This window comes from Equus asinus, chromosome 20 (genome assembly GCF_041296235.1).
Source record: "Equus asinus isolate D_3611 breed Donkey chromosome 20, EquAss-T2T_v2, whole genome shotgun sequence".
In the NCBI taxonomy this organism is placed as follows: Eukaryota; Metazoa; Chordata; class Mammalia; order Perissodactyla; family Equidae; genus Equus; species Equus asinus.
The window spans coordinates 43,414,016-43,433,478 of NC_091809.1; the positions used below are offsets into that span (position 1 = coordinate 43,414,016).

The following is a 19,463-nucleotide window of genomic DNA, read 5'->3' on the forward strand; positions in this document are numbered from 1 at the left end:
GGAAGAAGAGATGTGCACCTTTGAGTTCTTCTCCAAACTTACTGAGGTCTCAATAGCAAATGGAAGGAAAAATGACTGTGACTTGTCTTCCGTTTACAGATTATTAGAAATTATATTTCATTCAAGACTAGCCCTCTGATGACAGTAAAAAGAAAAGTGTTATACTCGGAACTTCTTGCCTGGGAAACAGTGTCTTCAAAACCCCAGAGCAGGCCACGGTGATTAAAGCTGAATGGAGAGGACACCGGCTAAGTGCAGAAGACTACCAAAGGGAACCAACTGAGTCCACAGGGTGCGACCACGAGGAATTAACTTGTGGATCTCGGCCAAAGCCCCTCAACTTCCAAAGACATAACCGGAGGTTCCTCTGGCCCTAGAGACCCTGCCTTGAGAAGCAGGAGACCAAAAATAACAATAATCCACCTACACTGGTAAACTGACCCAGCCCATACTTAGGTTACTCCCCAAGGCAGTGAAGGTAACCAGATCATGTTTCGGTTAAAGGACCTGCAAATGAGAAAAAAATGCTCCCAGGTTCCTCGGAGCAAAGCCATTCAAAACCCATCATAAATCCAATCCTACAGGATCTACAGGATTCGCAGGATGATGCCAGACCAACAGTCTTGGATTTGGCAAGTTTCAACCTTGAGATATAAATCCTCCTCAGTCTCTCACCCTTCCTTCGAATAGGGATTAAAGAAGGAAAATACACACATTTATAGTATATGCACGTGCACACACACACTAAGGAAGAATATTAAAGTTAATGGTAACTTCAAATAAACAGAAGGCAAAAGCATGTTTAAAGTGGAGGATGGGGAAGGGAGAACGGAAATTCCACAAGAGGTCCCAGCAGAACTCAGGCTCCAGACTTCTCTACCTCCCTCTCTCTGATTAAACTCCAGAGCCTCGATGCACCCCCAGGACTAACACAGGTGCGTGTGCACCGAGAAGACCACGATGCTTAACTGACAGGGCCCACCAAGTGCTCGGTGTCGCTCCTCGGCTGGGATACAGGCTGAGAGTGCCAGGGGATCTATTTTTCCTTAGCCATGGGAAATGAAACAGTAATCAAAAAGGCTAAGCCGGTGGTGGGAGACCAGGGGGGAGGGCACTCAAAGGACACACAGTCCACACAGGCAGAACAGAAAACTCCAGGAGCCCCCTCCCACTGTGTTCCGGAAGCTCTCTTACCTGCTTGTTGGGGTGAGACCTGTCAAAGCCCAGGAGAAGGTCAGCAGCCTTACTATGCAGAAGGAGATCACCTGCCCGGAATGGGATGGGAAAGCCTTGGATCGTGTTGCAGAAGTCAAACGTGATCCAGAGGTACTGGGCATAAGCATCTGCAAAGATGTACTGCAAAGAGAAAAGAGGTGAGCTCAGAGCAGGACCTGGCCAGAGCCTCCCAGCTCATGCCCCCCAACAGTGTTTGAGTGCACGCACATGCAGGGGGCCAACCGCCACCAACGCAGTGCCAGGGGCTGGCAGGACTTTCACAAAGCTTTCTCACCACCTCCTGACAATGAAGAGATGCTGGTGTCCACTCATAGAGGCACAGTGAAGTCAAGGGACAGGTGAGCAATGGGCTGGGGTGAGCCACATGGTACTCTCCTTTAACCAGGTATAATGAAGCTAGTCAAGCCTGTCTACTTCTTCTTTCAACTGACTTGGCCATTCTCACCCTCTGGGGAGTCCCTCGGTCACAGTTACAGGGTGGCTACTGGAAGCAGGGTCAAAGAAGTCCTGCTCTTCAGACTGGCTGCACACGGAAGGGACTGATGTCTATGCCTGCATCCTGACAGGCCTTTCCAGGAAAACCCCTAAGACCACACCCATCTTGGAAGATTGGCGTCTCCTTCTTGCCATTACACCAGGTGCCCCTGGGGCTGGCAGACTCACTCTGGGGCACAGCAGGAAGCAGCACTGGAGAGCAGGGCCCTCACCTTATTCTGCTTCCACACAGGCGAGTGACTGTGGTCGAGCCTGGCTGGAGAGCGACTGCCGACCGAGAGAGTTCTCCAGGGGAAAGGATTGTGGCAACTCAACTTAACTAACGAACATGCACTGAATATTCACCACGGACCAGACGCTGGGGGCGCCACCGTGAAAACACAGGCTCCTTCCTCTTACGTAGCTTGCAATGGAATGTGGGAGAAAGAGGTTCACAAGTAACGGTAACTCAAGGGAAAATGAGATTAGATGAGAGACCACGGACAGAGTCCTGTGAAAGCAGAGACTACACATTAGTTCTGGCTGGGAGATCAGAAATGACTCCATGGCAGATTTGGGCCTTGAAGGGCAAGTAAGATTTCCACAGGGAAAGAACATTCCAAGTCTGGAGCAGTGTGAGTTTGGGAACAAAAGAGGGAAAAAAAAAAAAATACAGCGTGGGTTTGATGACATCTGAGGGCCTGAGAGAAATGACTGGAAAATAAGGCTGCAAAGCACAGATGATGGCAGGCCTTGAATGCACACGAGAGATCTGGAGGACAGCCCCTGCTCCCAGAAGAACGAGAGTGGCTCGCTGGACCACTGGGAACCATAAAGCAGAGCAAGCAGGACCTAGCTCCAGCAACAACCTATCACTGAAATCCTAGAAACCAATAACCAAAGGACTCAGTGCAAGGACACTTCCCCTAATTGATTCCACCCAATGCAGCTCACCCTTCAGCTGACCCCTTTCCACACGTCTAACAGCTCCGGCGGACACGAATACTTGGCACTTGTTCGCATCCTGCTTTCATATGTTCTTGCTCCTTTTCATGTCATTCATTTTTCATTCTCCCCCCAAATCTAGACTGTAAACTTCCCAGGAACATGTTTTACGTGTCCTTTCTCTTGTGTTTCCTTCACAGCATCTAATATAAAACCCCAAACTCTGTAGGAGCCTAATTAAATCTAACTCTAAAGGGTAGTAAATGTTTTGAAAGCAAAAGCTACTATAAGCAAATGCAATGTTATAAAAACAATTACGATGAGAAGAGGACCATCATCATTTTTGGCATAAAAGTGTTCCCTAGAAATAACTTAGCCCATCTTCCTGCTCTGAAAGCATCTTGGTTATCAGGGAAGGGAGTGTTCCCAGTTTGAAAAGATTTCTCCTGAAATCTATTCCATGGCTTTCTGCAGTCTCACATTTGAGAATCTAAAAACGATGTGCCCAGTCACAGGGCTTTGTATTGTTATGACTTTTTGGCTAAAATTTTTCAAGAGCACTTAGCATGTGCCACGCACTGAGCTGAAAGTTGTGCATCTCATTTAGTCCACCGAGTACTCACAGCAACTCAACACGTTACATATTATCTCCTCTTTTATTAATGCAGACACAAGCTTAGAGAGGTTAACTGCCCACAGTGACCCAGGAGTAGGCAGCACTGACATGAGTGTCTGGCTGGTTCAGAGCCATCTCTTAACAGTTCATCAATCCTTACTTCTCTCCCTCCAACAAAAAGGCAGCATTTCCTGAATTTAACTCACAGGTCTTACATTGTACCATTGGGCTCCTCATTAATCCACTCTGTAAGCTTTTACTGGAAACCCTCTCTTCCCTTGCCTTCTGAGACACTGACTCATCTCAGCCCTCATCCCCCACCCCTGACCTTCTCTGTCCTTGATTATCATCTGCTGGCTCCTCTGTCTTCGTCCACTCCTCACCTTCCCGTAACCTCATTACTCTTCCATCCTCTGCTGCTGACTTGGTTTATCCTTCCACACAGCTTCAACTAGTGCCTCCGAGAACCAGCATTCCATGCCTTTCAAATCTACAGTCTAACCCTGACTTCTCCCGGAGAGTCTAGTTTCATTACCTCTTTACCTTTCTCAGCATCTCCACCCTGCTATGCCAGGATATTTCACCACATCCAAAACCAAATTCTTCAACACCTTCCCACCAAAACCCAACTCTCCCTCCCACATCCCACGTCTAGCCATGCTCCACCTTCTCCCGGCCTCACAACCCACGGAGTTGGGTTTTTACTCCACTGCCTTCCTCCAGCCCTCGATTTCAATCAGCCGCCTACCCTGTTACGGTTTCCTTTAAAATGTTTTCACAATCTGTTTCCTTTTTATTCCCAAGACTGCTAATGTGGCCCATGCCCCTACTAGGGACTATAAGCAAATTGGGGGTAGGCACTGGGTTTTATTCATCCTCACATCTTCTAGGCTCCAGCAGGATGTGAAGTATTTACAGGGTGATATTATGGTTGGTTGAGTGACTGGGCAACTTCATGCCTCTATTGGCACAATGCTTCCTTTTCTGACTTTTCTGTAATCTTTCCCTTCCGGTCCATCCTGCATATGCCAGGAGAAACATTTCTCTAAAAGACATTATTCACAGCAACTTCTCTACTCAATGAATCTTCCATGGCTCCCTACAGACCTCGAGGCAAATAGAAAACTCCTCCATCAGACGGGGCCTGACCGGTATCACAAAGCTTCACAGTGCCAACCCTCCAGCCCCTCCAGTGAATCTCTTCACTGCCCACAAAGAAACCACACACGTGCCTTGAATTCTGCCCACGCCTCTCTCCTCCTCGAGGGCTCCCACCAACTGTGCTCTAGCTATTGACATCGGGCCCATTTTTGAAGCTCCATCCCTAATCCCAAATACCCCATGAAGACTTCACTGCTTTCAACCAACCTCGTTTAATCCTCCAGCTCTCATCATGTCAGCTTCCATCCATCACTTAGGAATGTGTTGCTTCATGCTGTTATGGAACCACATCATATACGCACATACCAGGAAGGCACAGAAGGTCCTACTCTGCTTTTTAGTCCCTAGACTGCCTGGCTATCAAATCCACTCAAGGCCAACCCCACAGATTTGCCAGCAGACCAGACCTGGCCTACTAGGTGCTTCCTAAAGTGTATGATTTCAGGAGCATCCTCACCGACCCCCACATCTCCACCCCATGCACAATCACATAATATTCCAGAGGAGCTTCATCCTTTAGCTTAAAGCTATGTTTCCTCTTAAAATACAAATACCTCTGGAAAGATAACAAAATAAGCTACAGAATTTATCTCCATGCTAGCATAAGGGATCCTCCAGTTTTGAGTGGAGACACCAAGAGTACAATGAGAGGAGGAAGGGCAGCGGAGGCAATGGAGGACCATACCTCTAGGCGGTGGGAACCAACAGAAAAAGAGAGAGCTGTCTTTCAGACTGACCCAGGACCAATCTCTGCCTGGAAAAATGTAGGATCAGCTCTTGCTTCTGCTGAGGTTATGAAGCCAACTATACACTCAGTGACCTTTTTAAAAGAGTCCCAGACATTTAGACAGTGCCTGACTGATCTTGGGTGTGCTAGGGGGCGGGTGGAACTGCCAGGTGTCTAGAGCTGCACACTGGTTCAGGAGACAGCACACACAGGACAGAGAAGGAAGTGAGACACTGCTTAAGGAGAAAACAGATGCAAACACGCACCAGACCCCACAACCACGCCACCATCACATGGCAAGGCCACTAGACCAGAGCTAGTTGACTAACTTGTACCTTCTCTCCCCTTTCACAGGCACACACCCCCCAGGCTTCCATGTGGCCCTTTTGTGACATCGGAACCTTTCAGAGCAGCTGCTAACAGTCATTTCACATCACGCTCCTTGACAGCCTACCTAACACTTCACACAGGTGACCGGCCTAGGGCCAGCACCTGTGTGATTTTTCTCAGGAAGTGGTAGTCTGGCGGGGCAATTTGCCTTCCAGCAGACAAAGGTAACAAAGCAAGCGGCACAATAAGAGCATCACTTCCTTCTTGAGAAGTCTGGGGAGGACGAGGCGCCTCCTCCGGGGAATTAAAAACTCAACAGAGGGGCCAGCCCGGTGGCGCAGCGGTTAAGTGCGCACGTTTCACTTTGGCGGCCCGGGGTTCGCTGGTTCAGATCCCTGGTGCAGACACGGCACAGCTTGGCACGCCATGCTGTGGTAGGCGTCCCACATATAAAGTAGAGGAAGATGTGCACGGATGTTAGCTCAGGGCCAGTCTTCTTCAGCAAAAAGAGGAGGACTGGCAGTAGTTAGCTCAGGGTTAATATTCCTCAAAAAAAAAAAAAACTCAGAGAATGCTGCATCCCTAACCTCACTCAGCCTGCCCCAGGGCCAAGGTGCAACCGCCACTAAGTTCTCCAACAAGGCAGACTCCTCAGTCTCTCCACCAACTGTAAAACACAGGCAACTCCACTGTGAGAAACCCAAGATGCACCACTCCTCAAGGTGGACGGCACTCAGGCTGCATGCAAGCTGCTCCCGTCTCACCTTGCAGCACCTAGAAACTCCCCATTGCAACCATCCCCCATCCTCCTTCCCTCTTGCCAACGCTCTGGCCACTGCCCTGCTCCTTCTCCAGACCCAATGCTCCAATAGCCCCACATCCTCTCCCTGCACCAAACCTCCCCCTGCAAGTTCATCACATCATCTTTCCTGTCTTCTGACTATTCCGACGTGCGGCTTTAGCAGTTGCTCACCACAACCCATGACAAGCAGGAAGGAAGACAGAACCTGCTTACAGACATCTGTGCCGCGTGGTAGGAGGTGAGAAGGGGCGAGATGGAGCCAAAGAGGGAGACCGCAGAGACACAACAGAGGGGTTTCAAGGCCACAACTTCAGCAAGCATTAGCCCGGGGACAAGGTGTAAAGATAATGACGATAATAATAGATAGGTACAACCTGACCCGACATGAGTAACCCCAGTGTTATCTGATTCTTGGGAGGCAGGGGCATACAGAATGATCCACGGGAGATGCAACACAGCCAGCGAGCTGAACCCGGGGTAGGGCTCCTCACCTCACAGGAGCCAAGAGCAAAGCAAACAGGGGCTCCCCCCAGCTCTGGGAGTCCTGAGTACCTGCCTGGCCACGGCGCAGTGGGTGGGGAGTGGCGCAAAGGCTGGCAGTCTTGTCTACAGAGCCAATCCCCTCCAACGCCTTTTCTTTCCTTTCCATCACAGGAGGAAAAGTTGCTCTGTCACCCTGGAGTTACTTAAGAGGGAGTCTGCTCCTATCTCCCACTCCATTTTGAGATTATTAGGCAGGGCTGGTATTAACCAGTATGTACCAGTACTAACTATTCTAGCTGTTAAAAAAACAATTGCTCCTGTACCTGTTAGTGAATAGCTGCTTCCCAGAAACCCTGAGGGGCCCCTCCTAAGACCCCAAAGGCCTGGCCCCTTCCCCAGGACTTCCTCACCATCCAGCAACTAAAAGGTTAATGCCTGGCCCAGCAGGGTGGCCTTCAGGACCAGCTCCCTCCAGACTGGGGCTGTTCCGATTGGTCAGTGCCATTCCAGTGGCTCAATATTTTGAATACAGTTCCTGCTAACAGACCACAGGCAACCTGAGAAGCCAGCACTGAGAGGCACCTAGCCAGAGGACCCTGTGGGTCTCCCTGTCTTAGTCCACTCTGGATGAGCAAAGAGCAGCCCCTACTCTGACCTCAGAAAACTCTTGCTACCAAGGAGTTTTCGGCATCCTTCGAGGCAGCCCTCCCACCCTGGAAATGAGCCAGGGATCACCAGAGTGGGGAAGAAAGCAATCAGATGCAATGCTCCCTTCTTAACCAGCAGGAAAGCCTTGCAGGCTGCCTGATTCCTACCCACCCCCAAACCCCCGCACCTCCCTGGGGCCCAGGGCTATCTCAAGTCCATGCTTCCTCCAAATCAAACTGCCAGGTTCTACCGCAGAAACACAGCCCCAGGCCAGGCAGCTGGGAAAACAAATCCGGAAGCACAGAGCATCTGACTCCACGGTTCACTTCTATACGGTATAGGTTGGAGAGAGGGGGGTGTGTGAGCGCACGAGCATGCCCCCGCACGTGCGCACACACACGTACTAGTGATGCCAGTGGAGACAGGAGTTCAGCAGCCACCCTGGAAGACATGCATTAGACTGCAATCTAAGTCCCCGTGGACCTGGTAACACTGTTGCCACCTATGAGTCAGGCAATTTATTAGTTGGCAGATTTCCTGTGCTTTAACTTGTCACCCTTTGTCTAGAAATCCTGCCTGGCCAGTACTGGACCTGCTTGGTTATATATGGTTCCACCCTGAGAACTGTATTCTGTCACAAACTCCCAGGTTAGCAGAAAAACTGTCACCAGCCACAAGTCACCAGTCAGCTGCAGAGACGACAAAGGGCTCCATCTCCCAGGCCCCCTTTAGTACAGCCATCTTCCCAAAACACAGCCCCACGAAGTCACACCATGCAGCACAGCTGCTTCCTTACACGCTTGTTGTCCGCAGGACTGTGGTAGAACTGAGAGATCACAGCTTCGCTATTATTTCCCACACCGAAGTTCAACTTCTCTGAGATTTTCTTGAATGACTTTCCGTAGTCATAAGACACGTACACCTGCAATACAGAGGAGGGGAGGAAAAAGGAGAAGAGTAGGTGAGAAATGCGGCAGAAAGATCTCTCACTTCGAAAGGTCCTGCCCTAGATCCTGAACATGGTTCCCAATAGGTCCCGGAGGCCATGAAATGACAGACGTGGAAAGATAATCCACAAAGAGGAGCAGGGCACCTCTATGCCTGTCCCCAAACAGGTGGGGGCAGACAGCGTGAGAGCCCCACAGCCACTGCTGCCTGGAATACACAGGCCTCTCTTCTGAAGCCAGGACAAGTCCCTGGAGGGGGAGACAAACGGATGGAAACAGTGATAAGCTCCTGACCATGGCCGGGTTAAGTGTTTAACAAATTACATCCAGAGGCAGAGAGAATGTGGTTGTCTGAGAGGAAGGAATTGAGAATTTGTTTGGCCATCTGTTGACATGTCCCAAAAGGTAATCTAACTCCTCATCCCTCTGCTGAGAAGTTCTGATCTTACAGCATTCCAGAAGTTGAAAAAAGAAAACCCTCCTGGGTCTCAATGGAGTAGCCCAAGAGATGAAAAAGAAAGAGTGCTAAGTGACTAAACATGCACAGAGGTGACATAGATGGGCACCAGAATCCCGTCTCCAGCGCTCGCGTCCCCTAATTCTACAGCACAGGAGATCCTGAGTGTGGGAGAGAAGAGCAGCAGCCAGGCACATGCCAACGGCGTCGACTTCTCTCCTGCTTCCGGGTCTCTGGCCATGTAGTAACCACAGTACTGAAACATAACAATAACTGTCATTCACAGCCTGTTTACCAGGTGCCAGATACTACAGCAACCTCTCCAAAGAAAGGAGCTCAGGTGCAAATGCAATTATTAAAATCATTTTACAGATAAAGCAACAGGGGCTTGTGTGTGAGCTTAGTTATGCACCAAAGAAACAGAGAAAGTAAGTAGCAGCAGGGAGTCCAGCCCAACCACCCGCCTCCAAAGCAGGAATCTCAACACCGTTGCACCTCGGGTAATGGAAGGTAGCATGGAAGCGGTCTGATATCTTGTACCCAGACTTTACTATATGCAATAGGAAATTAACAGAATCAGAGGGTTAAAAACAAGCCTGATAGGTGAATATAATATTACCAATACTTAGTTAGAAGTGGGGTAAGCATTAAAGAAAAATGACAGGTGAATCCCAAGAAGAACAGGAACTACAGGACTAATCCCAGAAAGGGCATTGCCACCACTGCCCCTTGACTCAACAGCAAACGTGTGCTGAGGGTTTCACAGGAGCCAGGTCCTGTGTGAGGCACCAGAGTGATAAAGACCTGGCCTTTAGATACACTGTAAACATGTAAATGTTTGTAAACAAGGCCTCATGTAAACAATGAACTACACAAGGTATGTACCAAGAGAACTGAGAACACACGCGGGTCACTAATATTTATTAGCTGTCAAGGTTGGAGACGAGCACAGATAGAACCTAGGTCACAGCAGAAGAAACCTTGCTACGAACAAAAATGCTTAAACATGGCCTGTGTTCCCAGCTACCAAACACGCAGCGAGGGGCAGCCACAGCCGAGGCTTCAGAAACCCAGCAGCTGAGAGTCTGCAGACAATCGGAGTGGGTACAAAGTCAAAGTGGTTCCTTCTCACTTCCGTTCTCCCGGCTGAGACTGGATATTAAGCATCCCTTTTAGGCTCAGAAGTCATACGGAGCAAACTAACGGCTTCTAGAAAAGGGAACGCGGGCCTCTTTTGGCTCTAACATCTCATAAATTGACACACTCCCCTGTGAGTCACCCCTGCAGAGGCCCAAATGTGATCTTAAATTCACATTAGGGTAGCATTTTTCAGTATGCAACACTCTTCTGTATACATTCTCTCTCTTCATCTTTAAAAACTCTGAGTTAGTCTCTCCTTTGCCTCCCTCAGCGTACCTGAAACACCAGAGACACTCAGTAAAGATTTCAGGAATGAATAAATATCACTATAAGCCACAGAGCAAGTAAATGAGTGTGTCCCATAAATGAATAAGAGAGTGAAGGGAATGACTCAGTAAGCGGCTGAGTGAATCATGATTTCCATTAAGAGGGAATAAAAACTAAGACTCAGAGAAGTTAATGACTAGCCCAAGGTCATACTGCGACTAAGTGACAAAACTGTAACAGGCTCCTCCAACTCCAAGTCCAGTTGTCTTTCTCCTCTTGCAAGTTAACCTTCTAGGAGAATGTTCTCCTCTATGTGCTCTGATTCTCTGTTAAAGGGGAAGGTCATACTCCAAATCTACGTGCCAGGCAGTGGAAGGAGTGCTGGATGGCAGGGACAAAAGATTGACTTGCACAGAGCACAGAGCCTCTCCGAGATCCTCAGCCATACCTCTCCCATCTCACACGCAGAGCTACGACAACCCTCACGACCAAAAAGCTCTTCCTTAATTCTCACCTGTAAACCAAACCCATCTCTTTGGGTCTTACACCTCATAGACGTGGAGTCAGTATGTAAGGGTCCATCCGATGCCTGAATGCTCCTGTAAATTACTCATCCACCTTCCTTCCCTTCTCCAGGTTGAACAATTCCAACACAACACTTTTATCCAATCTTAATTCTTATTCCTATTTGATTAACATAGACCCTTAGCTCCACAGGGCAAAGTTCAGGGCCATGCACAGCTATCTACTTTCCTCCACACTGAAGAACCCAGAAAAGGCCAGTGTTCAATAATGCCAAGTGGGCTGATGCCTCATGGTCTCCACCTGGCACCCCCACGGGTACGTTCTGGCTCGGGCTGGCTGTTCTTCACAGCGGCACTAGGCTATGACTCACTGCCCTCTGTGACCTCCAGGTGAATTTGGCCAAACACCCTGTACTCGCTCATCTTGTGCTTCTACAGTTGGTTTTTCATCCAGACCCAGGTTTCTGCGCTAATCAGTCGTCTCTGATCTAGATATGACACTAGTCCCTAACGAGTGAAATACAGGGCAGAGGAGTTACTCAACTGCCAACAGTTGCTAGGTTGCTAGTTAGACCACTGTCTTACCTACAAAGATGGTCTTTCGAATTGACCAGTTTTCAACTCTCCCACTGTACTTCAAAACCGTATGATAATAATTAGGAGGTGGATGGGAGGGAGGAGGAAATGAGAGGGAGGGAAAGAGCAGGGAGAGGGGGCGGTGAGGAAGAGGGTTAAAATGCACAGAAAATCTCTCTGTATCCGGTTCTGTTCTACGTGCTTTACACCAGTGCTTCTCAAACTGTCATACGCCTGCCAATCACCCGGCAGGACACAGGTCAAAATGGTGATTCTGATTCAGGAAGTCTGGGGTGAGACCTGAGATTCTGTATTTCTAATTAGCTGCCAGAAAATACCCATGGCTGCTTGCTGATCCACAGATCACACCCAGGGAGCAAGGTTCTACAATTACCATCTCGTTGATAGATAAGAAGATCAAGAGAAGGTTAATGACTTGGCTCCAGGTCAGACTGCTAATGAATGGCAGAGCTAAGATTCAAACCCAGGCATTCTGATTTCAGAGCCAAGGCTCAGCTAGACATGAGCTTCCACAGACTACCAAATTCTGCACTGTTAGCAAGTATAGGTCCTGTTGCCCAGTCAATCCTGAGAGGCACCCATCATAATGTCACCTCACTCTGGGTACAAGGGCAGTGAGTCCTACCGTTCCTGATACCTTCCCTGGCTGCTTCTGATCTTCTGGTGGACACTATCTCTGGACAGCCCTTTGGCCAATTCTGTACCTGATTACATGGTAAAATGTCAGGAGAGGGCAGAGACAGAGGTGGGAAGGGTCAAAATAACACCTATTGTTTCCTTTCATCTACCAGACTCATCACAGAAAAAGACGGGTCCTGCAGGAGCCATTCTTCAAAGAATCACACCGGCTACAAGTTCATCAGGACATTATTCATTTTTTTTTTTCTGTGTAAGAGCAAACCTTCTGGAATTTCAGCTTCCAGATCCATCCCTCTTTTATGCACTGAGTATGCTTGACTTGGCCATTCTCCAACACTCACACAGCTCCTTATTTGTATAGGTCCTCTCCCTTCTGGACTGCTGATGGGGCCTTAGGAACCACGCTTCCCCTCTTCTTTAAAGAAAATTTGGACTGTTACTACTCCGGCACCACCAACTCCTGCCTGAGTCATAATTTATTTTTGCATTAACTTTTCATATCAGAACATCGCAGTTCCACGAGCCAATTCTTCAATGTAGCTTGTATACAAATGGGGGAAATCTCTGCCATTCACTTATTATCTCCAAGCATGAAGTTTCTTTCCTATTTAATCTTATCATATATTTCATTCCAGAACAGTTCATCACTTCTAATATTCAATGGATTCTTAATAAGTTAGGCTCAAATATGTGCACACAGTGAGAATTCATTTTGGGTAGACTGACAATTTTGAGGATGACCAACCATTCTGGACTGAGGGAGGTCCCAGGATGTGCGACTTTCAGGGCTAAAACTCAGACAAGTCGGTTACCCTAGCAACACCACATCCTCACACACCAAGTCTGTGATGGGGTCTTAATTCTCATAAGCCCCCACTCTCCCACAGACATGCTGAGTCACTTAATTTCTCTAGGCTCCTGTTTGTCCAGCAAAAAACCATAAAACAATGGTTAGGGTCTTCTACCTATCTTGCAAAAAATTTTATCTGGAAACATAATTTTTTTAAGTGCATAAAAACCCTGGGGATTCCTCAACACAGTAGGGCATAGAGCAGTCTCCTGTGCTCAGAAGGGATGCCTATGGGCAATAACTATGCTGAATACATACACAGGGCCAACAGGCATCCGTGTGCTGCCATCTGTGCTTGCAAACCCTGATTGCACTTACGAGTGGGCCAAAGTCACTGCCCCAAACAAGTCTAGCCCTGCTCCAGAGCATTACACCCAGACTACTGTCAGCTGAAGCGGTTTCCCACCTGCCACTGCTCAGCACCGCCCTGGGCAAAGCTAGACATCACCAGAGCCCTTCTTCAGCCCTCCCTGTCTGTGGCTGCCCCGATTCTACCCACTAGAAATCAGCCCCTAAGGCTCCCTCCAGTCACCTGCCTCAGAGCACATCCAGCCCAGATCGTGGAGACACAGAGAGGGACCTCACGGAGACCAAATCTACACCCACGAATTACAAGTGCGTCCTTAAGGATGATGTGACAGTGCTAGCAAATTCATCAGGTTTCTTCCGGCCAGAGCACAGTGACCAAAGGCCCATAGCATGTTTTCTGGTCCACAGCCTCACTCCGTCACCACATCAGACCCTGATCCAAGGCGGAGACTGTTCCTGCTCCCACAAAGGGCATTCTGGAGCAGGTACTGCCGGCTGGGACTCCACGGCCAACCCTGGCCCTCATGGATGTTTTACTTGGCCCACACGGTGTCTGTAAAAATTATACATTAGCTGCCAACTTGTAAGACTCAACAGTTTTCACATAAAAATCCAGACTTCGGAGCTTCTCTTGATAAATCAGACCTGGCAACACTGGGCCCTGCATGGCAACCAGGGCCCAGAGCAGCTAACAGCAGCGCCCTCAGAGGCGGTTATTCTCCAGTTTGTCAGTCCCTTCCACTCCCTAGCGTCTCTCAAACCCTGAGACCAAGTTACCAACCACCACCCTCAAATTAAGAGCCAGGTGAAGGTTTCTTAAACCTGCACCTCTGTTAAAAGTAGGAAAATGACATATTGTCCCAGAGGGCCACACACTCCAAGAAAAATGGGAGAGACCATTTTCTTCGAGGAGGTAAAGAGGGTGGTAAATGTGGAGGCAGCTTCACCCTGCCCATTGCCCACCTGGCCTCTCACAGGCCTCTGAGTTTGTGACCCTTGGTCTCATGCCTTCAAAGCACCTAAAGTATTAAACATCGTAGGAAGGCAGCCGTGGAAATTAAGAATATGAGCTATAAGAATTATGAGCAATATTGAATCCGATTCAACATCTCACCCACTGGGACCGGTGAGAAGCGACCAGCACGTGGGAAAGACCAGGGCACTGCCATCGGGCTCCGCTGCAGAGGGGCAGCTCTGCCCAGTAGCGCACTTCTGGCACTCTGTTGAGCAGATACAACGATCCAGCTCCTACCCTATCACTTCACAAAAATAAGCACACATTGTACGCAGCTCTTTGCAACACCGACTGCACCACCCCGTGTTCGGTAAATCAGGGAGATGTATTATTCTCTCGATTCTCTTCCCCATCGCCTAATTCATCCCATCCATTCTCCAGTTTCCCACTGTTTTTTCTGGCACGATAACTCCGGCGGATTAGAAAAGGGCATGCGGTCGGCACACTGGAGCGCCCAGAGCAACACCAATACTTACGTCACTGCTCTTGGGCCTCACCAACGCCAGGCTATCTCGGGCCAAGGCCACGATCACGTTGCTCTTCTCTCCCGCCCAGTGCACCACCATCTGATTATGGGAATCATTCAGACTAACCTGAAAGAGATCAAACACAGGAATTAGGACCCATGAGGAGTGATGCCATAAACCTCCTAAAGCAAGACTCTCTCTCCTCCTGTGTCACTCAGAAATGACTAAAGATTCTTGAATCTGGAGCATTAGGTCACGGTGGCCTATTTTTCCCCTCTGTGCAGATGCCACCAGACTCAACGTCTCCTAGAAGAAACACTAGTCCTCTGCTATTTTGGATACAACTGGATTGAAAAAAATCTTCTCAGGCTCTCACTGGCATAACCAATTATTTTGCTTATTTTTGTCCTTTGTGAAATGAATCTCTGGTTAATCTCATTTTCACTCCATATATGGGACATGTGCGCACAAGGCTGGAAAACAAAACCCTGAAACATCTTCCTCATTCAAAAATAGTGCAGAGGCCAGAAAGACGCCACGCTTTCACACCTCTGTTCAAACTGGTGCTCTCTCTGGCCTACAGGTGACGTTGCTCACCCTCAGCTCGTCACAAGGGAGAAAAAGAGAACATCACAGTGCACTTTCATTTAGGTAGTTTCGAAGTGTCTCAAGTAAGGAAGTATTTTCCAGGACTCCACAGAAATGACCTTTGGATTATCACTAACAGTAGTTTCCAGACTTCTGGATTTTATAAACCAGTAAAATGGAAATAAATTAGGAAGGCCAACAGAGAATTGATTGGCCACTGTCTATTGTGCCAGGTAAGGACTGTAACAAAAACAACTACTGGGGCAGACCCTGACTCTGAATGTTTCCTCTGCTTCCTGAGGACACAGCAGACTCTTGTCCAGGCTGCCTCACAGTGGGATGTGGCCCTGGGACCGAGTTCCAGCCAGCAGAATGAGGGAGAAGGTGGTCAGTGCCACTAGCACCGGCCCCATATAGCCTCTGCTTTCTTTTCTATCCGCAGGCTGCATTCAGGACTCCGGGGTCAGGAGGAGAGCAGAACCACAGATGGAAGGAGCCCACGTCCCAGAGGAGAAGGCCCTCCACCAACCAGTACCACTCATTTTGAACTTCCCATAACTGGGAGATAAATTTACAGCCCGGAGCTTCCAGGATTCACCTGTTACATAGCTAGTAGCAATATGACCACCTAAACAATATGACCACCATCTATAATCACTGTCATTTTTTTAAAAAAAAGGAAAGTTTAACACCAAAAACTGAGGCAGGATATAATCTCGGAATGAAGAACAGTTCTCTTACATAGCTTCTGCTTTATGAAAAACTACATTAATTTTATTTTTCCCATTTCATCAGTCACTGATGGACAGGCTGGCATTTTAGGACACCTGAGCCATACGCTTCACCTTCCTGGGTAAAGAGCAAACTGATGTCCCGACTAACAAAAATTCTGATAGCTCATGTTAACATTGGGAATCAGGACAAGGCCCCCTCAAATCAGGAGCATGCGCCCTGCCTCTTGCCGAGCAAAGTCTAGGAGAAGCCTAGTCCATCAGCCTCCTCAACCTCAGCTGTTTCAGGCACACACAGAAGGAAATCGAGCTTCTGGGCTCTGAGCAGCCCCTGCATGGTCCAGCCTGCACATTCCCCCACCCACCCAGCCACCCTCCCGTCTCAGTCTCAAACTGATACAACGCACAAGCCTGAGCTCACCTGCCCCCCGCAGCTGTCTTCCTACCAAGGCTCTGCCGCGGAAAACCCTCCCCTCCCAGCAGCTTCTCTCTCTCCTTCTTTCCCTTCCCCATCCCAGCACGCCTTCACTTCCCCCACCAACTCCTTGAGGTGCTTTCAGATGTCACAAGGGAGAAGGGAAACACCTGTGCCACAAACTTGGCCAACAGAATGACAAAGGAGCTAATCCTTAACTCTTCTGCTTTGGGTCTTAAGCACCTGCATTTAATTTGATCAGACATCCAAACTCTCTGGGAAAATATTTGAAATAAGACATCTTTAAAGAAAAAGACTGTAGATATTTTTTAGGAAAATGTGTCATTCCAAAATGTTCCTTCTCATTCCCGGAGAGATAAGTCCAAACAAACAGTGAAAGAGAAGTGCAAATACAAAATAGAAATAAATAAATTCTCTAACCTAGAACACTGCAGAGAGAATGTGGCTAAGAGACTCTCCACCAACCGCTGCCACCTTACTCCAGCCTTCCCTTTTCTCTCCTCTCCTTCGAGCCCCTGCCTCACGGAAGGATCTGGAAGCATCTGTGGATCGGACGCCCAGCAGCCCAGTGCCCTGGGAATTCAGGTTAAAGTCTTCTTCTTCTTCTTCCCCTCCAAAACACCGTCACCCTTAGAACCAGAGGGGGCTAAACAGAACTTTTGCAAACATCAATACAATAAAGCATTTGGAAGCTAGAAGAATTGCCCTAGAAGAATCATCTGGGGTCTGGGATGAAAAAGTCCAGCGATATTCGACGTGGGCAACCTCAAAACGGCCCCTCTGTCAGGTAACAATCAAATGACGCTCTGAGCAGGTCACAAAGCCATCAGTGCTCAGAGTGGGGAAGAGGTCTGAACACAGCCTGCTGAAGTCTCTCCACTCAGAGGACAGGAGATTTATGAGGCCCCTCAACCAATCCTAAGAGAGGTGACGGGGTGAGAGCAAAATGAAGGACGAGCCTCCGAACATCCAAGGGCTTTTTCACACAGGAAGCCGAGAAGGGAAGCTTGGTGAAACACCTTTCAAAAAAGAGACAGAGAGACTTTTTTACTTTATTAGATGTCCCTTTTATTCCTAACAGCAGCCGACTGGAAAAGGGCAGCCCAGGGTGGAGGAAAAAAAATCCTTGGCAAGAAATGGTTTGTCAGAGGGCCACTAGGCAACTCATGCAAACAGTTGAGCTCCTTCGCTTGGCCAGATGTCAGCTTGGGCACATCCTGGTCATGGGAGTAACTCCCTGGGGAGCGCCGGCAGTGGCTGAGTCACCGCTGATCCCCAAGGCAGCCCAGGTGCCCATCCCCCCAAAGCACCAGCCTAGAGTCAGCCACAGGAATCCACACACCACTGAGAGGATGGTGGAGCCAGCAGGCAGGCTGGCAATTTTATTAACGCAAAGACGTCATTCTGCTCTCTGGCCTCACCTTCCTCCTCTCCATCTCCCCTCTGTCTTCATCTCCACCCCCCACCTCACCCTCTCCTGGGGAAAGAGGAAGACGTCAAAGCTTGCTCTCCATGGAAAGTGACTAGGAAACCAGAGGCCCAGGCCAGCCCCTAGCAATCAAGAACACTGGCAGGTCCCTCAGCTAGGTCTCCTCACTTAATGGGTGGTTTCCGTTTTGCTTGGTTCCTTTTCCATCCCCTGGCCTGACCCCCAGCCTTCCCCCTCACCAGCCCTCAGCTGCAGGTTTCCAGATCACTCTTAAGAGCCTTGCTCACTCAAGTGCCACAAACAGCTGTGGACAGGAGCGGGCACACAGACCCAGAAGCCGCTGGGTTGGGAGGGGCTGCAAGGGTGGCTTTTCCAGGAACATAACCTTGATGTGCAGTCAGTTATAACCACCACCCCGGGGTGTGAACAACCTTCCCTCTCCCATCTCTAGATCACAGGACGTAGCTGGAGCTTGACAAATGAAACACAATTAATTGGAGCTATCAAAGCAGCAGGGAGGGGCCAAACGCCTCCCCTCAGAAGGCAAAAAGAGAAAAATCCCATGCCACGGAGACCTTTGCCCACAGAAACCGCATCATAAACAACAGCGTCTCAGGGGTACTCCGGGCTCTGCTGGGCTCACAGGAAGGTCGTTAAGAGTCAAGATAACCACCCCAAGAGGTCCCGGGTTCAGGGGTCCCAAACCCGGCTAATGGTCAGAATCACTAGAAAGGCCCCTCTCCAGACCCATTGATTCAGAATCCCGCTGACTGGAGCCCAGGAATCAGCACTTTTAAAAGATTGCACCCCCAGTGTCTCTAATGCAGCTTATGTGGGGAACGATGACTCGAGTCCACTCCCCTTCCTCCTGGCAGAATCCAGGACATAATAGCGGCTAGAAGACTCACTCTTTGCGGGGGGTTTGTCTTTGGGTATTCTGGGTAGCTGTTAAAACTCTATGATCTCCTGATATATGCCTGATACATGCCAGTACTTATCTATCTACCTACCTATATATATATGTACACTGTATATACTGATATATGCCAGTATATATCTATATACATAGATATATACTAGATATAACTGCTATACGCCAGTGTATATCTACTGATATATATAGATATATAGGAGAAAGTTCAAAAACACTATGCTATGTAAAAGAAGCCAGACACAAAAGGTCACATATTGCATGATTCCATTTATATGCAATATCCAGAACAGGTAAATCCATAGAAACAGAGAGCAGATTGGTGGTTGCCAGGAGCTAGGGGAGGGGGGAGTAGGGAGTAACTGTTTCATGGGTAAGAGGGTTTATTCTGGAGTGTGAAAATGGTTTGGAACTAGATAGAGGTAGGAGTTGCACAACATTGTAAATTACTAAATGCCACTGAATTGTTCACTTTCAAATGGTTAATTTCATGTTATGTGAATTTCATCTCCATTAAAAACAAAGCCTCTATGACGTGTAAAGAACCATACTTCTCAGGTGCTGCTCCAAGAGCTCCCACTCTTCAGTGCTTCTTTCATCTCATCTCCATCCTTCATGCTACCAAAACATGCAGCTAGAATGAGTCAGAGGAGCCAGGCTGAGGAGTGGGTCTCTGGCCAAAGCAATCCTTCAAGAGCTGTCAGCAGCATCTGC

At 48.7% G+C, this 19,463-nt stretch overlaps 1 protein-coding gene across 1 annotated transcript in view; it reads right to left on the reverse strand.

Moving 5' to 3' along the window:
- Window positions 1–19,463, reverse strand: part of SORL1 (sortilin related receptor 1) — a 158,838-nt gene that overhangs the window by 126,717 nt on the left and 12,658 nt on the right. The window contains exons 2-4 of the mRNA XM_044751649.2: window positions 14,644–14,760; window positions 8,219–8,344; window positions 1,195–1,356 (exon numbers count right to left, since the gene is read on the reverse strand). Coding sequence (XP_044607584.1) covers window positions 1,195–1,356; window positions 8,219–8,344; window positions 14,644–14,760 — 405 coding nt within the window. The remainder of the gene's footprint in view (window positions 1–1,194; window positions 1,357–8,218; window positions 8,345–14,643; window positions 14,761–19,463) is intronic.